Source organism: Delphinus delphis, chromosome 19 (assembly GCF_949987515.2).
Source record: "Delphinus delphis chromosome 19, mDelDel1.2, whole genome shotgun sequence".
NCBI classification, from domain to species: Eukaryota; Metazoa; Chordata; class Mammalia; order Artiodactyla; family Delphinidae; genus Delphinus; species Delphinus delphis.
In genome coordinates this window covers 1,397,898-1,417,072 of record NC_082701.1, presented here as the reverse complement: position 1 = coordinate 1,417,072, position 19,175 = coordinate 1,397,898, and the positions used below count along the sequence as shown (strand labels likewise).

The window sequence follows — 19,175 nt, the reverse complement described above, 5'->3', positions numbered from 1 at the left end:
ACTTTGTGCAAAAAGAAAATACAAACTAAAGCGGATAAACTTAAGCAAACAGTTTTTCAAACTATATGTTTATACGCCCTGCAGCAAACTGAGATCCATATAATAGTCGGTGAATACAACTTAGGACAACAATCCAGCTAGCAAAAAAAATTAATTCCTCTATTTAAAATAATGGCGAAAACCATTATCAAAAGTAGAATTTAACTATAATGAAATTTAAGTTATTATGAATGTTCAGGTTCCTGACCGGGACGTGAGTGTCTGAGCATTCATTATGAATTAATTACATAAAAGAGGGTCAGGGATGTACCAATACATACTGACAATGAGTCATGAACCAAAGATCACAATTAATCCAATTCTATGTACCCCAAATCCCTTTTTAAAAGAAGATGAGGGACTTCCCTCGTGGCGCAGTGGTTAAGAATCTGCCTGCCAATGCAGGGGTCATGGGTTCGAGCCCTGCTCCGGGAAGATCCCACATGCCGTGGAGCAACTAAGCCCGTGCCCCACAACTACTGAGCCTGCGCTCTAGAGCGCGCGAGTCACAACTACTGAAGCCCGCGCACCTAGCACCCGTGCTCCACAAGAGAAGCCACTGCAATGAGAAGTCACCCCAAGAAGCCCACGCGCCACAAGGAAGAGTAGCTCCCACTCGCCCCAACTAGAGAAAGCCCATGTGCAGCAACAAAGACCCAATGCAGCCAAAAATAAATAAATTAATTTTTAAAAAGTGATACTGCATCTTTAAAAAAAAAGATGAAATATGAGGATAGTCTGAAGTACATTTATAATGAGAGATTTTAATATACACTTATGCTAATCAGCAGATCTAAGACAAGAAGGAAAAAAAGGCACTGAGTATCAGAAGAGGACACAGTATAGAAATATCATTAAATACTAATTCAACTAATCGTGAATGAGCCACGGGACAGGAAATATTCATTTTAAGAAAAGCAGAAGAAGAAAGAAGAGGTTACCATCCAACAAGGCAAGAGAAGAAGGCAGAGGAAGAGGCGTGAAGGGAAGACCATGCCAAGCCACCCTGGACTCGGACAGGCTGCAGGCCCTGCCTGGTACGATGGGTGACCACAGAACGCGTAACTCATACACTGCGCTCCCTCTTCCCAGTGCAGCTCCCTGGAATAAAGATCTAACGTTGAGTCGGCTCCTCATGTTGAATATGAAGTTGACTCAGACACCTCACAGAAACAGGGGACTTGGACAACACGGGGGTAAAAGCCCGTCTCCTGGTCCCACTCCGAACCCTCCTCGCGAAAGCTCCCGAATCAGATTTACCTTTACGGCCAGCCTTACGCCTACTATGACTCAGAGGGTCTTCCCTGCCCCTCAAACTCTTCAACCGCTCTCTGATAAACCTTTTTTACTTGAGACAAAGACTCACAGAGGAGAAAAGGTTAGGAATTGCAGACAAGATGCCAACAAAAACGCATTCACACTTGATTTTAGTCAGTCAACCAATGAGCATGTAAGACTAACAGATTCTTTTCTGCTTTGACAAACAAAAGGGTCAGAGACAGGTGGACAGTAGGCTCCTGAAAGAAGAACCATCTTCATGGTAGGAGGAAAAAGACGCAGGAAAAAACAGTTACAGCCAACTTTAAAGACCCATGCAATTTAAGCTCATGACCTGTGAGAAGTGGTCTCACAGTAATAATACCTTTCCACAGTTCAGTAGTTCACCATGACTAAATTTGTGTTTACCCTCCAACAGCTCAAGGTAAACAATCCTTTATGAGCTTAAGATGAAAACTGTTATTAAATGAATCCACTTTTCATTTTGAAAGTTCATGGGTTTGACTAAATAATACAAAGAAAAAAATTAATTTTAAGAACGTAATTTGCAAACATAATCTTACCTGACCTATGGGGTAATTTTAGAACAAAGGGCTTCATATCTACCACAAAGTGATCAAATTCCGCATCCAGCTTCTCCCATTTTTCTTCTTCGCTTCCCATTTCCATAATTCAGCCTGTAAAAGATTTAAAATTAAAATATTAAGATCTGTATGCTGAAAACTACAGAACTCATGAAAGAGATCAAAGGTAGCAGTAAATACCCCCAAATTGATCTATAGATTTAATGCAATTCCAATCAAAATCCCAGCAGTATTCTTTGTAGCTATACACAAGCTGATTCTAAAATTTTCGTGGAAAGTTAAAGGAATTAGAATAGCAGAAACAATCCTGAAAAAGAAGAACAAGTTTGGAACACTCACATTACCTGATTTAAGATGCACTATAAAAGTACAGTAGTCAAGACAATATGGTATTGGTGAAAGGATAAGACACATAGACCAATGGAACAAACTAGAGAGTCCAGAAATTGACCAACACAAATATGGACAACTGACACTCGACAAACGTACAATTCATGGAGGAATGATAGTTTTTACAACAAACGATGCTGTAACAATTGGGGATCCATATGCATAAATAAATTTAAACAAATAACCTCACTCTGTATGAAAAATTAACTCCAAATAAATAACAGACCTAAGTGTAAAATGTAAAACTATAAAACTCTTAGAAGAAAACATAGACGAAAATCTTCATGACTTGGTGTTAGTCAAGGATTTCTTCGATATATCACTAAAAGCACTACCTGTAAAAGAAAAAATTGATATATTGGACTGTATCAAAATGAAAAATTTCTGTTCTGCAAAGAACTCTTTCCAGGAGTTGAAAAGATAAGCTACAGCCTGGGAGAAAATACTGCACATCATTTACCTCAGAAAGGGCCTATATCAAGAATACATAAAGAACTTTTAAAACTAAACCATAAGAAAACAAACAACCCAATAAAAGTAATCAGCAAAAAAAATTAGTTCCTTTACCAAAGAAGATGTACAGTTGAGAAGTAAGCGCGTGAAAAAGATGCTTAACCTCATTAATCATCAGAGAAATGCAAATGAAAACCACAATGAGATATCACTACCTGCCTATTAGGACAGGTAAAATTAAAAAGGCAAACACCACCAAAGCTGCTGAGGGCTCAGCGCTGAGAGGCCTTCTCACGCATTGCTGGGAGGAGCACAGAGCGGTGCAGCCACTCAGGAAGACAGGTTAGCCATCGCCCACCCCGTTAAACATACCCGTAGCGGAGGAGCCAGAAATCCCCCTCTTGGGCATCTATTCAGGAGAAGCAAAATCTCTATTCGCACAGAAACCCGGATGTAATGTTTCTAGCAGCTTTCTTCTTCTATAGCCACCAAACCCTGGAAACACCCACGTGTCCCTCCCCCGGGAAATGGATAAACCGCCGTGGCCTCGCCACACAACGAAACAGCGCTCGGGCAGAGAGAGGACGGAAGCGCCCACTGGCCCCGCCACACGGATGAGCGTCCATGCGCGAGGACGCGACGCGCAAGGCGCCGTTCCCGGAGGGCCGCGTGCTGTACGACGACACCCACTCGTACGGCATCCCCGAAAAGGCAAAAGCTACAGGCACACAGAACAGCTCGGTGGCGCACTGGGGTAGCACTGGGGCGCAAGGAGAGCACACGGGGCGCTGCGACTGTCCCGCGCCTTCTGCGCCCGAGGTCATAAAAACCCACTCTGAGTCTGTGTAAGAATTCATCACACTGCAACACCAAGAAAGCGATTTTAACCGTACGTAATGTAAAAGGTTTAACTTCCATCAAAAAACGTAAAATACTGGTCCTCGTACTTCTTCCTAATCAGGAAGAAAACCACTGAAAATGAAGGGAGTGGACCCCCAAACTCAGACACAGAGCTTCTGACAAAATTTCTTACGTTAAAAATATACCCAAGAGTCCACATGTTCCTCTCAGGTTCGAAATGCCTTGGTAAGGATGCGCACCATCTCTACGCTATGCACGGTCCCCAATTTGTCATTTGGCCGGTTTACAAACCACACGTTTGGGGAAAGGCTCCGGTGTGCCTCGGCGGCGGCCCTGCTCCACAGACGCCCTCCCTCTGCTCAGCGGGCCCCTAACGTTCAGCAGGGCGCCCACCTCAACACCAGCAGCCCCTGCGCGGACGGCCCTGGACCCGGCCCCTCCGCGTCCGGCCGCCGGCCGTCCCTCGCAGCTCGCGGCGGTGGGCCGGCGGCTCCCTCGGGGCCCGACGAGCCCTGCCGGGGATCTTCCCCCCGCGCCGGCAGGCAGCCGTGCCGGGAAGGGAAGCAGTCTCTGACGTCCACGCTACCGCTCCCAGCCACGGCTCTCGCAAGCCCGCCCGCAACGCCCCTCTTATGAGGCCCCCGCCAGCGGGCCGGACCCAGCGCTCCCCCTGCATCGCTGCCGCCCACCAAAATGCCCTCCGGCCGATCGGCCTCTTTTCCTCCCTACTCCGCACGACAGCGACAGCGACCGCTCGACACCGTCCTTCGCTCCTCAGCTGAGGGTCTGCTGGAGAAAACGGGCACCGCCCTGAGGTCCCACCGGAATCCTCCGTTTTCTCCCATTTCGCCGTCCGCAAGGCAGCCCTGAAACTTTTACCAGCCCTCTCCAAGCCCCTAAGCCGTTGCAGCTCCGCTGACTCTCCACGTGGGAAGCTCACCTCTTCCTGGGAGGAAAACGGCATGCTCTTCCCTCCACCGCCCAACTCGCCTCCTCGGGAGCACATCCTCACGTGCTCGCCCCCGCCCCCGCGTCGGAAGCGGTGACCGTCCTCCCTGCCGCCGAGACCTCCATCACCGTCAGGGGCCTCCTCGCTGTTTCACACTGACTCCTTCCCCTCCGCCGTCCCCATTCGCTAAGCCCCGTGAGCCAACACAGCAACAAACGCTCAGAAAGGTCTCAGAACCTGCCTGTGTGCCTATTCTCACCGCCGCTCTCTCAGAGCAAGCCCTCCCCACCGCCGACTCACCCTAACTCTCCCTGCTTCAGTCCTCACTGGCACCAGAGATGTCCCAAGTACAAAGCTCCGCACATCACTTCCTGTCTCCACCGCCCACTGCCACGGGACAGGATCCAAACCCAAAGTTAGGCCGGCCTGCCAGGGCCTTTGCCTTCTGAGCTCCCTACACACACGCGCACACGCACACACGCGCACAGATGACCATGTCCCACCGGTGAACTCCCTGCCATTCTGCAAACACTCCAAGCCCTTACAGGATCACACAGGCTGTCCCACTGCATGGAGTCATCAAGAAATGCAACTCAAACATCACTTCAGAGTAGAGCTTGCCCCACACATCCCAGACTCATCTCTCCATCTTAGTGTGTACTGCTCACATCTGTGCCACGGCATTCATCACGCTGTTACCTCTTTTTTACACATCTGTGTACTATTTACAGGTCTGCCACCATCTGTGAGCTGCTCCTGGAAGGCAAAGACCGTGACTGACACATCTTAGTAGGTACCTAGCCCATTACACGGCACATAATAGAAGCTGAAGAATCAATCGACTGGTAAATAAAAGCTAATAACTAAAGGGATTAATGTCTTACTTTTACATGCCTAATACAGGCAAACCTCAGAAATATTGCAGGTTCAGTTCCAGACCACAGCAATGAAGCAAACATCGCAATAAAGCAAGTCACATGAACACTGTGCTTTCCCAGTGCACATAAAAGGTATGTTTACGCTATACTATAGTCTATTAAGTGTTCAATAGCATTATGGTAAAAAAATGTACATACTTACCTTAATTAAAAATTACTTTATTACTAAAAAAAAAGCTATCCATCATCTGAGCCTTCAGCAATTTGTAACCTTTTCGGGGGTGGAGGGTTTGAAATATTGCGAGAATTACCAAAATGTAACCCAGAGACACAAAATGAGCAAACACTGTTGGAAAATGGCACTGGTACACTTGCTCAAGGCAGGGCTGCCACAAACCTTCAATTTGTAAAAAACGCGAAAGCGTATAAAGCAAAGCGCAATAAAACAAGGTATGCCTGTGTTTTGTTTTGTTTTTTAATTCTGTTCTGAGTACCAAATAGGTCCCCTAGAATAGAAATACTATTGCCCTTAATTCTATTTACCAAAACCGGTCGTTGTACCTTCTGCATTACAGTAGAAGAAACATATTTCAAATTCAAGACTTGGTTAAGATAAATTTTATTTAAGCGCATTTTCTGATTGGTTAGTTGTCTTGGCATTATTTGGTTGCGTGGTTTTGTTTTGCATTCCTACAATAACTAGCTGCATTCATACATAACTCCATCAGTTATGTACCTGGTAACAGAAGGCTATGATACCACTGCTGGATGTTAGATCATAAAGCTGAAAAGCAAGTGGATGAACAAACAAATGGAAACTCATAAACCCAGAATTTTAAGCACAGCTTTGACCTGGAAGTGTATTTCCAGGCTTAAACAGTTCATCCTGCCCACGTACTCTAACATATGCCTGAGAGCACCCGTAGCTAGACAAAAAGATTCCTAATAATCACTAACTCTCAACAAATCTTTGACACACGCAGGCGACGTTAATGTTTAGAGAAACGAAAACTCAGTAAAAAGACCCAAAGTCGTGAAATTAAACATAAAGCTCAAACTAAAATTCTGAAACCGTTAGCTCTCAGATCCATCATATCTGACCTCTTGGCCATTTAAATATGAATCAGCAATATCTCCAACTAGTAAAGAAGTTGGAGAAAAGTAGAAAGACGATCATAATTGCTATAATAACATGCAATACTGGAGTACACATTTTTTTTAAAAGCACTATAAAGAATCAGTGTGATACTTGGTAAAAGCTAAAACTCAGCTTTTCCTATCCCTTATTTATTCTCCAACAAAATGAAAAAAAAATTAAGTTATCGTTCCAAACTTTCAAGGAATTCTTGCTACAGAAATTACATCTTATAAGTAGGTTATATCTACTTAGTGCCAGCTAATCAAAAACTTTTATTACGATTTATTAGAATTGCAGATTTAAATTATTAGATTAAAAAATAAGGAAAGCTGTATCTTTGACTTAGGTTTAAAATACTTAGAGCGTGCCTGCCAGTCCCATAAATTAGTGCAAACGCAAAAAAGGAGGTAAACTGGGTGAGCCTTGCTTATAGCTACAGTCTAGCTGGCTCAGGTCTTTTATTTAACTCACCGGCACCGTCTTTTTTTAAACCTGTGTCTATGTGGACAGCTACAAAACGGGCTAAGACCTTCTCAAGGTGCTTCGCTGTCATAGGGGTCAGCAGAGCATAAGCGGGCCACCAACATTAAAGGTCCTGCGGAAAAGGAGCCACACCGCTCAACAAGGAACACACCTCACATACATCAGGCCCCGAATAAACACACTCCTCAAAGTTGCATGAAGTCAATTTTGTTCAATCAAACCATACTTTAAATAGATGGCGGATCATTACACAAAACTTGAAAACCGTCCTCCGGTACATGCAGCCGGTTTACAGGTGCCTGTTTCACCCGGCTCGCCCTTTTGGGTGTTTGGACAGTTACCGGACACTGACCGCGCCCTGGCATAACCCTGGAGACGGGGGAGCACGCCGAGGCCTGGGGGGGCCAGTGACGGCTGGGGGGCGGCTGGGCCGCAGCCTGAGGCCTGCGGGGCGGCTCGTGCCCCCGCACCGGCCTTTTCTACCCCGTGTCCACGCACCTGTAAACAGGAAGGCCGCACGACCCTCAACACACAGGCCGCTCGCATGGACGTCCCTCGTCCCTCGGACACTCGGACCCGGGACACTGGGTCGTGGCCAGCGGGCCGGCGGCGGGCCGGGCCTCCCGGGGGCCACCCCTCACCCCGAGGGCCCAGGACGCCGTCCGGCTGCGGGGGGAAGTGTTCCCGCCGGCCTGGGACCCGGGCGCGACCCCGTCAGGTGCCCAGACCCGGACATGCTGACCCGCCTCAACTTTCCCAGAACCTCCCCGCCCTGCGCGGCCCGGACTCCAGTCCGCCCGCGAAGCAGCGGCCGCCCGCGCCCAGAAGCCCCCGCGGCGCCCGCCCCACAGGCCTGCAGGGAGGCCCGGGCCCGCCCACGGGGCGACCGCTCCCCGCGCAAAATTCCACCCGAGAACCCGCGTGTGGGGACCCCGGAGGGGAAATCGGAAAAACGAGAACCTGGCGCCCCTACGTGCAAGCTTTCCGAGCGGCCGCCGCCGTCGCCGCCGTCGCCACCGCCGCCGCCGCCACAAAAAGGTTTCAAATCCGTGCGGGCGCAGAGGTCGCAGCCTCGCAGCAGGCCCGGGGGGTGGGAGGAGCCGGCTGGGCGGTGGGACGGGAGGAGGTGCCCAGCTCGCAGGCCCCGCCCCCTTCCCCAAGCCTCCGGCGGCCGCGCGCGGCGCCGTTGCCATGGCGACGCTCCGGGCCTCGGCTGCCCCGCCCAGCAGGCCGGGGACGGGGACTTCCGCACTAGCGTTTCTCCGCCCCCCAGGCCGCGCGGCGTCGTTGCGCTGGCGACGCTACGGGTCTCTGCTGCCCCTGCCTAGCAGGTCGGGAGCAGGCACGTCCGCGCTCGCGTTTCCCCGCCCCCCCTGCGCTGGGCGGCGTTGTCATGGCGACGTCCCGGCCCTCAGCGCAGCTTCCGGCTCGCTTTCCAGCGTGGCGGCCCCTAGACCAATCCCAAGCAGAGACTCCCGGGATGACCAGGCCACGCACTGGACGCTGCTGCCTTCAGGCATCCCGCTCGGACAAGTAGCTCGTGAACACTTTAGGGGCGGTAGAGAAAGAACGGGTAAAGAGCAGAGAACACGGGGTTGCAGTAGGATATTCAGAGGGTGGACAAACGACATTGAAAGAATCTAAAGAACTGAGAACTTACTGCCTGGTATCTCACAACCCAGAGGTGAATACCGTTGAATTAAAGGAGAAAATGAACACTGCTTTTTTTTTTTTTTTTTGCATTCATAACTATCCAAGATATGAAAAAACTTACCCCAAATTCCGAAGATGCTGAAATAATATGAAAAGGCTTTGTGTTTACCAATTCTGGATAGAATAACAAGATCAAGAGCAAAATGTATTTTTGCTGCTCCCAGGAAGTCTCATCCACCTCGGGGCGGTCTCCATTGCTATGTTGTGGTTTTCTCTGGTCTTCTGTTACATTTCTGGAAAGGCTCTGAACTATATATATTTTTAAAAATACCGAACAGAAACAAAATTTAAATTGTGAAAACACTCACTTAAATGAAATTCAGTTTACCACTGTTTTTCATGTAATTTCACACAGGATTCCTTCTGCAGTATCTGCAATACACACAGTGTGATGCCAAATCTAACATAAACACAGCTTGAAGCATCTTTTCAATTTTCCATAAAGAAAATAGAAGATTCATTCATTTGTAACTAGTTACTTTCAAGCTTCCAGAGGGAAGGCATATTCTTTCCAAGGTGCTTTTTCAAACCCTCCCACTGGAACCAACGGTTTTTCATGATTTCAGTGACAAATTATTAAAGCTAAGGAAAAGAAGAGGTATGAAATACTTTTAGGAATGTTTAGTTTCTCAAAAGCATAGTTGAACATGTTTATAGCTAAAGAATAATGGGTAATTCAGTCATTTGCACAGAGAATCTGGGATGCAATACCCACACATGCAATTGCAGGAATTTGACTACCCAATGAAGAGGTTCAAAACCATGCTGCTGGAAGAACATGAAATGAATTTGACAATTGATGTCTAAATGAAGACTAGCAGAAAAGTAGAAGAAGAAAAAAGGGGATTGAGGGGGGAAATGCAACAAAGTCAAGTTCATCTAAGAAAAAATTGCAGCAGAAAAAAAAATACATGACTTAAAAGGTTAAAAAAATTAAGGTAAGTTTCTTAAAATAATTTCTATATTTAGGTGAAAGTAAGAAGAGAAAATCTCCTTTTACATTTTCAAGAACTAGGAGATTGTCACTATGTGTGTATATATATATATATAAATATATATACACACACACATATATATATTTAAAAAATTAAGATATGTACATAGGATTTTTATAGTTATTTATGTAATACATATGTAGCTGGGATGCCAACTGGAACCTGAGCTGTGTTGACCTTTGGATTCAAGCTTTTGTGTCACGATGTCCATTGGAAATCTCCTTCCATGACAACCAAGGAAACTTCTAGAAAGTAACTCACCCTAGGTGACAGTGAGCAGATATGGTTCAGTAACAGTACACAAACATTGAATGGACAGGTGGTTCCACGTAAAGTACTAGCCATGGGTTGACTTCCAGCTCTCCTCCTTTGCTTGTAACAGAGTGATTCCCAATCTTTTAAGGTGAAGATTTTCCTTTGAGAATCTTAAAAAGCTATACCTCTCCTGCCCCCTGTACTTCACCACCCCTAAATGCCCACATGCCCAAAAATATGAGTACAAATCAAAGGGTTCCCCAAATTCCTCAAGTCCATCCATGGAACCTTGGTTAAGGACTTCTGCCCTACGGATTTTATATCAACTTAAACATTGAGAACAGAAGCTATAGCGGCATTCTTGTCCATAATTTCTGAAGCTATTATGGGCAAACACAGTACAGACATCACTGCCCTCAACACTTGGTTCCAGCAACCTCAGGGCAGGCATTAGTGAAAAGCAGCAGCAGCAGGGATGCCTTCAGCGAGCATCAGAGGCAAGAAATGAGAAGAATATCCTCACAGCTACACACACTCGGAGAAAAACAGATGATGCCCACCATATGGTGGCTAAGGAAGATGCAGAGCACGCATGAGCCCCACCCTGGGAATACTTGGGAAGAAATATCTGGAATCGGAGTCCCTTCAGGGACCCCAAGGGTGAAGACAGATAAATACTCTGTTGTAAATGTTCCAGTGCTCACGTGGCCTGAAAAATACTGTTTCACACGAAGGTTTTATGGCCACAAACCTATGGCAACCAATTAATATGACTTCTATGTCTAGTTATTTCATAAAGGATAATAATTTGTCACCTCAATATATATTTATTGAATGTCTAGTATGTGTAGATTGTTTTAACGGAATGTTTCTTCTACCACGAATGTTCTGACAGCTCACCCTAAACGTCACTTTCTCAGAGAGGCCATCAGTGCTTCTCAAACTACCCCTTATTCTCTTTCAAAGCCCCCTGCTCTTTATCTTCACTGCCTTTATCGAAATTTGTAGTCAAATATTAACTGATATTAAAGATCTTTTTAAAATGTCTATAGGCGGGACTTCCCTGGTGGTCCAGTGGTAAAGAATCCGCCTTACAATGCAGGGGACATGGGTTCGATCCCTGGTCGGGGAACCAAGATCCCATATGCACAGGGCAACTAAGCCTGCGTGCCACAACTACTGAACTCGTGCACCTCAACTAGAGCCCCCGTGCCGCAAACTACAGGGCCCATGCGCTCTGGAGGCCACACGCCACAGCTAGAGAGAGAAAACCTGCCACCACAACTAGAGAGAAGCCCGCGCGCTGCAACGAAAGATCCCACATGCCTCAGCACAGATCCCGCGTGCCGCAACTAGGACCCAACGCAGCCAAAAATAAAAGTAAATAAATAATAAATCTAAAAATTTTTTTTTAAATAATATGTCAGGCTTCCCTGGTGGCGCAGTGGTTGAGAGTCCGCCTGCCGATGCAGGGAACACGGGTTCGTGCCCCGATCCGGGAAGATCCCACGTGCTGCGGAGCGGCTGGGCCCGTGAGCCACGGCCGCTGAACCTGCGCGTCCAGAGCCTGTGCTCCGCAACGGGAGAGGCCACAACAGTGAGAGGCCCGCGTACCGCAAAAAAAATAAATAAATAATAAAAATAATATGTCTATAGTTTCCATCAGGACAAGGACCATATCTGCTGGGGTTTACCACGGCAGACCCAGAGTTCCTAGCACGGAGAGGCAATCCATACATGTTTATTGAACCAAAGAATTAACGCAGATGGGTCTTTCGTGCTTCTCTCTGTACCTGGAGTGGAATATGACCGCCCCATAGCTCCCTGCTGTGGGAGAGGCCAAATTTCTTTCTAAGAGAGTGAGTCTGACTGTCTAATGTGAATCAGGAGAGCACACTTAGTCGAATCAGGTAATGTCAGGACTGGGCATCCCATCATATAAACATGACTTTGTCAGCTCACTCTTGTGCTTAGGGGACAGTAGCTGGGGTTCTCTTCTCAGAGAAGGGGATGGATGACTTACCTCAAATGGTTCCAAGTATAACAGAGCTTCAAGAGTTGGGAGGTCAGAGATGAGTTTCTTCCCTCCAAAAGTTTACAGTATTGTAGGAGGTAGTAACACAAATACCGAATAACCATATTAGAGTCAGATTATGCCACCTGGTTTAAAATAATATGTTATGGGAATAGAGGAGAGATTAAGAAAACACATCACTGTGATTATAAAGTTACCATATGAAAATATATACTGAACCTTGTTTTATCTTTGGCTTTAAAAAGGTATTGAAATTGAAGCATTATTTCCATTGGAAATGTTATTTCCTATCAGCCACAAGTGACTTAAATGAAAATAGAAGGATTGTTCCAAAAACAAATTAATGGTTTACCTCAATATTTAAAAATCAAATGGTAACATAGTTGATAATGATAGGATAAACATGACCCCAAAAATAGTTTTCCTTTCCCAGGTGGGAAGTTAATCATGCTATACTTCTCAAGTTGAAAGGGATCTATTTATTTTCAAAATATAAACTTAAAATTAAGAATTAGTCTGGATAATACTGAGCAATGTGAAGTCAATGATTCTCTACATAAAACTTGGGACAATGTGACTTTTACTAATTAGAAAGATAATTTTTCATAGATATTTTGAGCTAGGCCTGCATTTTGTTATAAGTATTAAATCTGATTATCCATATATTTCAAAATCCCGTTCTATAAAATTATAGTAACTATAGCAGAGACTAGAGGTTACCTCCATTTTGTTTAAGCTACTGTTTTCTGAATTTTCTGTTTATATAAAGTCAAATTTAAACCTGATACAGTAATTTACTTCTCTCAACTTTAAATTATATGCATATAAAACATATGTTTCCTGGGCTTCCCTGGTGGCGCAGTGGTTGAGAGTCCGCCTGCCAATGCAGGGGACACGGGTTCGTGCCCCGGTCCGGGAGGATCCCACATGCCGCGGAACGGCTGGGCCCATGAGCCATGGCCGCTGAGACTGCGCGTCCGGAGCCTGTGCTCCGCAACGGGAGAGGCCACAAAAGTGAGAGGCCCGCGTACCGCAAAAAAAAAAAAAAAAAAAAAAACATGTTTCCTAAAGGCATTCTTTCATACCTTAATTTCCCTGAAGATCCAAATGTATAAGTCTATAGTAATAAATATATTACTAATAATACAGAAAATGAGTTACAAAACAGCTTACAAGCCATTCTACCAATTTACATACTTACCATATACACACACAAAGGAAAACAACGTGTAAGGATGTGAATCAAAGGCGGACAGTGAATCTCTAGGTAATGAAACTAAAGATGATGTAAGTCCTTCAATTTTACTTCCTAGATACCCTCAAATCTCTCCAAAAAATAGCTCTATTTTAGAAAACGTTGACTTAGACATAAAATTATGAAATTCACCGTATTCTTCTCCTCAGACATAAAGTTATGAAATTCACTGTATTCTTCCCCACTCAAACATTTTGGGTGTTTTTTTTCCCATAAATTTATTTATTTATTTTTGGCTAAGTTGGACTTCGTTGCTGCGCACGGGCTTTCTCTAGTTACAGCGAGTGGGGGCTACTCTTTGTTGCGGTGCGTGGGCTTCTCACTGCAGTGGCTTGTCTTGTTATGGACCACGGGTTCTAGGCGCACGGGCTCAGTGGTTGTGACTCGCGGGCTCTAGAGCGCAGGCTCAGTAGCTGTGGCGCACGGGCTTAGTTGCTCCGCGGCATGTGGGATCTTCCCGGACCAGGGCTTGAACCCGTGTCCCCTGCATTGGCAGGCGGATTCTTAACCACTGCACCACCAGGGAAGCCCTCTCAAACATTTTGGAATCGAGGTTTCAATAGCTTCAGTGTGAAGTCAGTTATCCAGTAGTTTGAAGGATTGTGAATAATAAACACATTGCAAAGCAAGTACAAGACACAAAAACAAATGTTAGTGACTTTGGATCACTGAGGTGGATTATCAGGCAATTATTTCCACTTACTATCAAGAATAATCAAGAGTTAACTGTAAAGAGAAACAAAATTTTTCTTCCTAAGCTGAGATTTTTGAATTGCGTATTTTTTTCAGGTTATAAAAGTTTTGATGATTTTATACGGAATTTGGAAAACACTGAAAGGTTTAAAGAAGAAATAAAAATTAATTCTACCATTAAGGAATAGCCACTATTAACAATTATAAATACATTCTCAAATCTTATACATATATACATGATCGTCTTAGTGTCTACTTATTTTTGCATCATTTGGATATAACATAATTTGCTTAATTATTTTCCTGTGATTGGATATATGTTATTAGCAATTTTTGGCTCTTATATAATACTGCAATAATTATCTTCTAATATATACATCTCAGTTGAAGTTTCAACTATCTCCATAAAAGATATTCCTGCAGGCATGAATGAAATTAAAGCTTTTGATCATTACTGCCAAATTGCTTCCTGGAAGTGTTTTGCAAATTTGCAATTCCACTCAAACAGTCCCTGAGAGCGGCTGTCTCACATCAACAATTTTTCTAATCTGTGCTAATTATATATATAAAAATAGTATCTCTTTTTAATTTGTGTTTTCCGCTATTAGAAAAGCTGAAATATTTGAACATCCCTATTAGTCCTTTTTTCAAATTCTTCCACAGAGTGTCCTCTAGTCCTTTGCCCATTTTGGGGGGAAATTTCACATGTTATACATGTCTTCCATATTTTAATCTATTGTTTCAAAATCAGCAAATGGCTCTGTACACAGTACTGATGCCTAAGCTGATATTCTGAATAACCAAATTTCAGTCAGTGATTCACCATTTTGCATTATTAAGATTCTCTGTATCATTACATTGAAATACATGAATGACTCAGTCATCTAAATGGAAAGCAATTTATAAATACAAAGAATGAGTATTATTATTGTTACGTAAAGACATTAGAGATAAATAAAATAATCCTGTAGCCAGTAAAGTCCTTAAATTGGGTAGGAAATAATTCAGAACTTTCTAGGTCACAGAAGAATAAATTATACCACAGATAGATGTAGTTTAAGGAGTGTAGAAACCAAGAATTATGGGACATGTTTTCTTTTCATCACCACTAGAAGACAGAGTTACAACCTGTAACACAATGATTCTGGATTCCTTTCTTTTGCCAGAACTAAGCTGAGGCAATTGATCTGTGCCAGAGGCTATTAACAGAGATAAACTCGGCTATTCGTCCCCCCTCCCTTTCAATAACACAAACAGTCCCCCACCTACAATGGTTCAACTTAAGATTTTTCAGTTTATATGATGGTGCGAAAGCAATATACATTTAGTAGAAACCGAACTTTGAATGTTGCATTTTGCTTTTGTCCCAGGTAGTGATCTGAAGTCAGACGCTCTCTGGTGATGCTGGGCAGTGCGGCAGCCAGGGCTCCCAGTCAGCCATGCGATCAGGAGGATAAATAACCCCTCCACTCCAGCCATTCTGTACCCAAACCATTCTGTTTTTCACTTTCAGTACAGTACTCAATAACTTACATGAGATATTTGACACTTTATTATAAAACAGGCTTTGTGTTAGATGATTTTGGCCAACTGTAGGCTAATGTAAGTGTTCTGAGCACGTTTAATGTAGGCTAGGCTAAGCTATGATGAGCAGTCGGTTGGGTGTATTAAATGCATTTTCAACTTACAATGTGTTTATCAGGAGGTAACCCCATTGGACGTCGAGGAAGATTTGTAGACATATTGCTCTCACCAACGTTCATGCAAACAGCAACCACCTACTAGGCCACTTCCTAGCCTCACCTATACAAAAATCTCCTCACCACCCTGTTTCAGCACCCCTCCCTAGGCTGGAAAATGCCAGCTTTAGAATTCAGTTATTTCCAGGAAGCCACCGGGAAATGCGTTGCTTCCCTAGCAGTGTAAAAAAAGGGAGGAAAGACACAGTCCTGAAGTTTGGCTCTGTAGCTCCGTCACTTGTGTAAACCAACTGACATAACCTCCGTGAGCTTCAGTGTCTTTACCATCCTTATGGGATGATTGGGAAGATGGAGTTAACACAGGTGAGCTAGATGGGAAGGGAAGTGCTTCCCGGTGCCTGACGTGGGAAACGTCAATCTTTTCCTTCCAAACTGTCTGTCATGAACTTTCAGAAGTGGCAGATGCCACTGGGAAGCAGCATTAGCACACAAAGAACTAAGTATGCTGCACGCTCACACACACTCATGTAAACACATTCACACACGCATGCTCACATGCACATATGGGCACAAAGATCACACACTCGTACACACACTTGTGTACACAGATACATCACACATTCGCGCACACGTGCACACATACTCGTGCTCACATTTACAAAACACACACTCAAACAGCATACACATTCACGTACACATGTGCACACCAACCACACACACTCTCAAATGTGCAGACATATACTCACACCCATATGCACAAACCCCAAGCTCTCCTTCCTTCCTTCCTTCCTTCTTTCTTTCTTTCTTTCTTTCTTTCTTTCTTTCTTTCTTTCTTTCTTTCTTTCTTTCTCTTTCTTCTAAATCTATTTCAGTGTTAAGGTGGGGAATGACCCTCAGGCTAGTAGATGGGAAATTTTACTGATAAATACTTATCATTGAGTTTGGGGACTCAGAAATCAGATCCTACATATTGAAAGATTGGTCAATGTCTTAGAAATGAGAAAGTTCATTTTCTATAACTTCCTGAAGAAACATGTTAGAGCACGAAATAAAAGTGACGACCTGGATCCCTTTGTGTTTAGAAGCCCATCTGCCATAATAGCTTACAGGGTTCCAAGGGTCTGCAGTTGCGGGTTAAGCGACATTACATAGCATGGGAAGACCACCTTCAACCTTGTTAAAATGTAGGATGATAACCATCGATTTGTGATTATAATTTCACTCTTTCTGCACCAGGTTGCCTGTGGGGGAGAAGAAGAATACTTTCTGGTACCTCAGCCAGCAGGGAAGGTCACTGCACTCTGGCTGGGGAGGGTACAGCTGAATTTTGGTAACAGGCAACCTGGTGATCTAAGCATTTAAGAAGAAAAACATTTCAAATAGAGAGGCTACTTATGGGACTAAATGGACCATATAATCACTAAATAGGGGGGCTGCAACTGGGCAGTTTCTTCTGATGGGCTCCTCTAATCCAAATTGCCTCTTCAGAATGAAAAATAGCAGATTTTTCTTTCTGTGAAAATATCATTAGAGGAATCAGTACTATGGCCTAAGTTCTAAAGTTTACTCTGATTAATTTTCAAGGACCCAAGCCTATCCAGTGGCCTGAAATGCCTTCAAAGAAAAAAATGATGCAAGAAGCCACCCTCAACAAACTTGCCATATTCCGGGAGTTTTTTATGGAATAGTCTATTAAAAGTTCCATCTGGAGATTCCTTATAAAAAGTTCCAGCAAAAGAGATTTGAATACAGCAGCAACTAACACAACAATGTAAAGCAGTTATACTCCAATGAAGATGTTAAAAAAAAAGACAAGGAATTAAAAAAAAAAACAGATTTGAAAGAACATATATGGTCAGATAAATATTCAGGAGTGAAATTTCTGGGTCATTTGGTAGTTCCATTTTTAGTCCTTTTTTTTTTTTTTTTTTTTTTGGCCACACCACATGGCACGTGGGATCTTAATTCCCCAACCAAGGATCGAACCCATGCCCCCTGCACTAGAAGTGCAGAGTCTTAACCGCTGGACCGCCACGGAAGTCCCTATTTTTAGTTTTTTGAGAAACCTCCATGCCATTTTCCACAGTGGCTGCCCCAATTCACATTCCCACCAACAAGGTAGGAGAGTTCCCTTTTCTCCCCATCCCCGCCAACATTTGTTATTTGTGGTCTTTTTGATGATGGCCATTCTGACGGGTGTGAGGTGATATCTCATTGTGGTTTTACTTTGCATTTCTCTGATAATTAATGATGTTGAGCATCTCTTCATGTGCCTGTTGGCCATCTGTACGTCTTCTTTGGAATAATGTCTATTCAGGTCTTCTGTGCATTTTTTAATCAGATTGTTTTTTTGATGTTGAGTTGTATGAACTGTTCATATATTTTGGCTATTAAACCTTTATCAGTCATATAATTTGCAAATATTTTCTCCTATTCAGTAGGTCTTCTTTTTGACTTGTTGATGGTTTCCTTTGCTGTGCAAAAACGTTTAAGTTTAATTACTTCCCATTTGTTTATTTTTTTGTTTTGTTTTGTTTTTGTGTTTTTTTTTTTGCGGTACGCGGGCCTCTCACTGTTGTGGCCTTTCCCGTTGCGGAGCACAGGCTCTGGACGCGCAGGCTCAGCAGCCATGGCTCACGGGTCCAACCGCTCCGCGGCACGCGGGATCCTGCCGGACCGGGGCACGAACCTGCGTCCCCTGCATCGGCAGGCAGACTCTCAACCACTTGCGCCACCAGGGAAGGGAAGCCCCCATTTGTTTATTTTTATTTCCTTTGCTTTAGAAGAAAGATTCAAAAAAATATTGCTATGATTTATGTCAAAGAGTGTTCTACCAATGTTTTCTTCATTAATTGGAAAAGATACACACAACCCAGTGTTCATAGCAGCACTAACAATAGCCAAGACATGGAAGCAACCTAAGTGTCCATCAACAGATGAATGGACAAAGACGATGTAGGGCTTCCCTGGTGGCTCAGTGGTTGAGAGTCCGCCTGGCGATGCAGAGGACGCGGGTTCGTGCCCCGGTCCGGAAAGATCTCACATGCCGCGGAGCGGCTGGGCCCGTGAGCCGTGGCCGCTGAGCCTGCGCGTCCGGAGCCTGTGCTCCGCAACGGGAGAGGCCACAACAGTGAGAGGCCCGCGTACCGCAAAAAAAAAAAAAAAAGAATATGTAGTGTGTGTGTATATATATATATATATATATGTATACACACACACACACACACAATTGTATACAATAATCAGCCATAAAAAAGAATAAAATTTTGCAATTCGCAACAACATGGATAGACCTGGAGAGCATTATGCTGAGTATGATATCACTTATATGTGGAATCTAAACAATGAAACGAATGAATATAACAAAGCAGAAGCAGACTTAACAGATATAGAGAACAAAGTAATGAATGCCAGTGGGGAGAGGGAAGGAGGGAAGGGCAAGATAGGGGTAGGGAATTAGAGAGACAAGCTACTAT

General features: G+C 44.2%; 1 protein-coding gene across 8 annotated transcripts in view; it reads right to left on the bottom strand.

Annotated features, from left to right (window-relative positions):
• CEP112 (centrosomal protein 112) overlaps positions 1-8,150 on the bottom strand; it is a 418,686-nt gene extending 410,536 nt beyond the window's left edge. For 6 of the 8 annotated variants that reach the window (XM_059998182.1, XM_059998189.1, XM_059998186.1 and 3 more), the window contains exons 1-2: positions 8,027-8,142; positions 1,881-1,994 (exon numbers count right to left, since the gene is read on the bottom strand). In XM_059998182.1, coding sequence (XP_059854165.1) covers positions 1,881-1,986 — 106 coding nt within the window. In that variant the 5' untranslated portion in view covers positions 1,987-1,994; positions 8,027-8,142. Of the gene's footprint in view, positions 1-1,880; positions 1,995-7,551; positions 7,979-8,013 lie in introns of those variants that run through there. The other 2 variants (XM_059998183.1, XM_059998185.2) reach the window with 2 other exon arrangements.
• Positions 8,151-19,175: the final 11,025 nt, after the last annotated feature.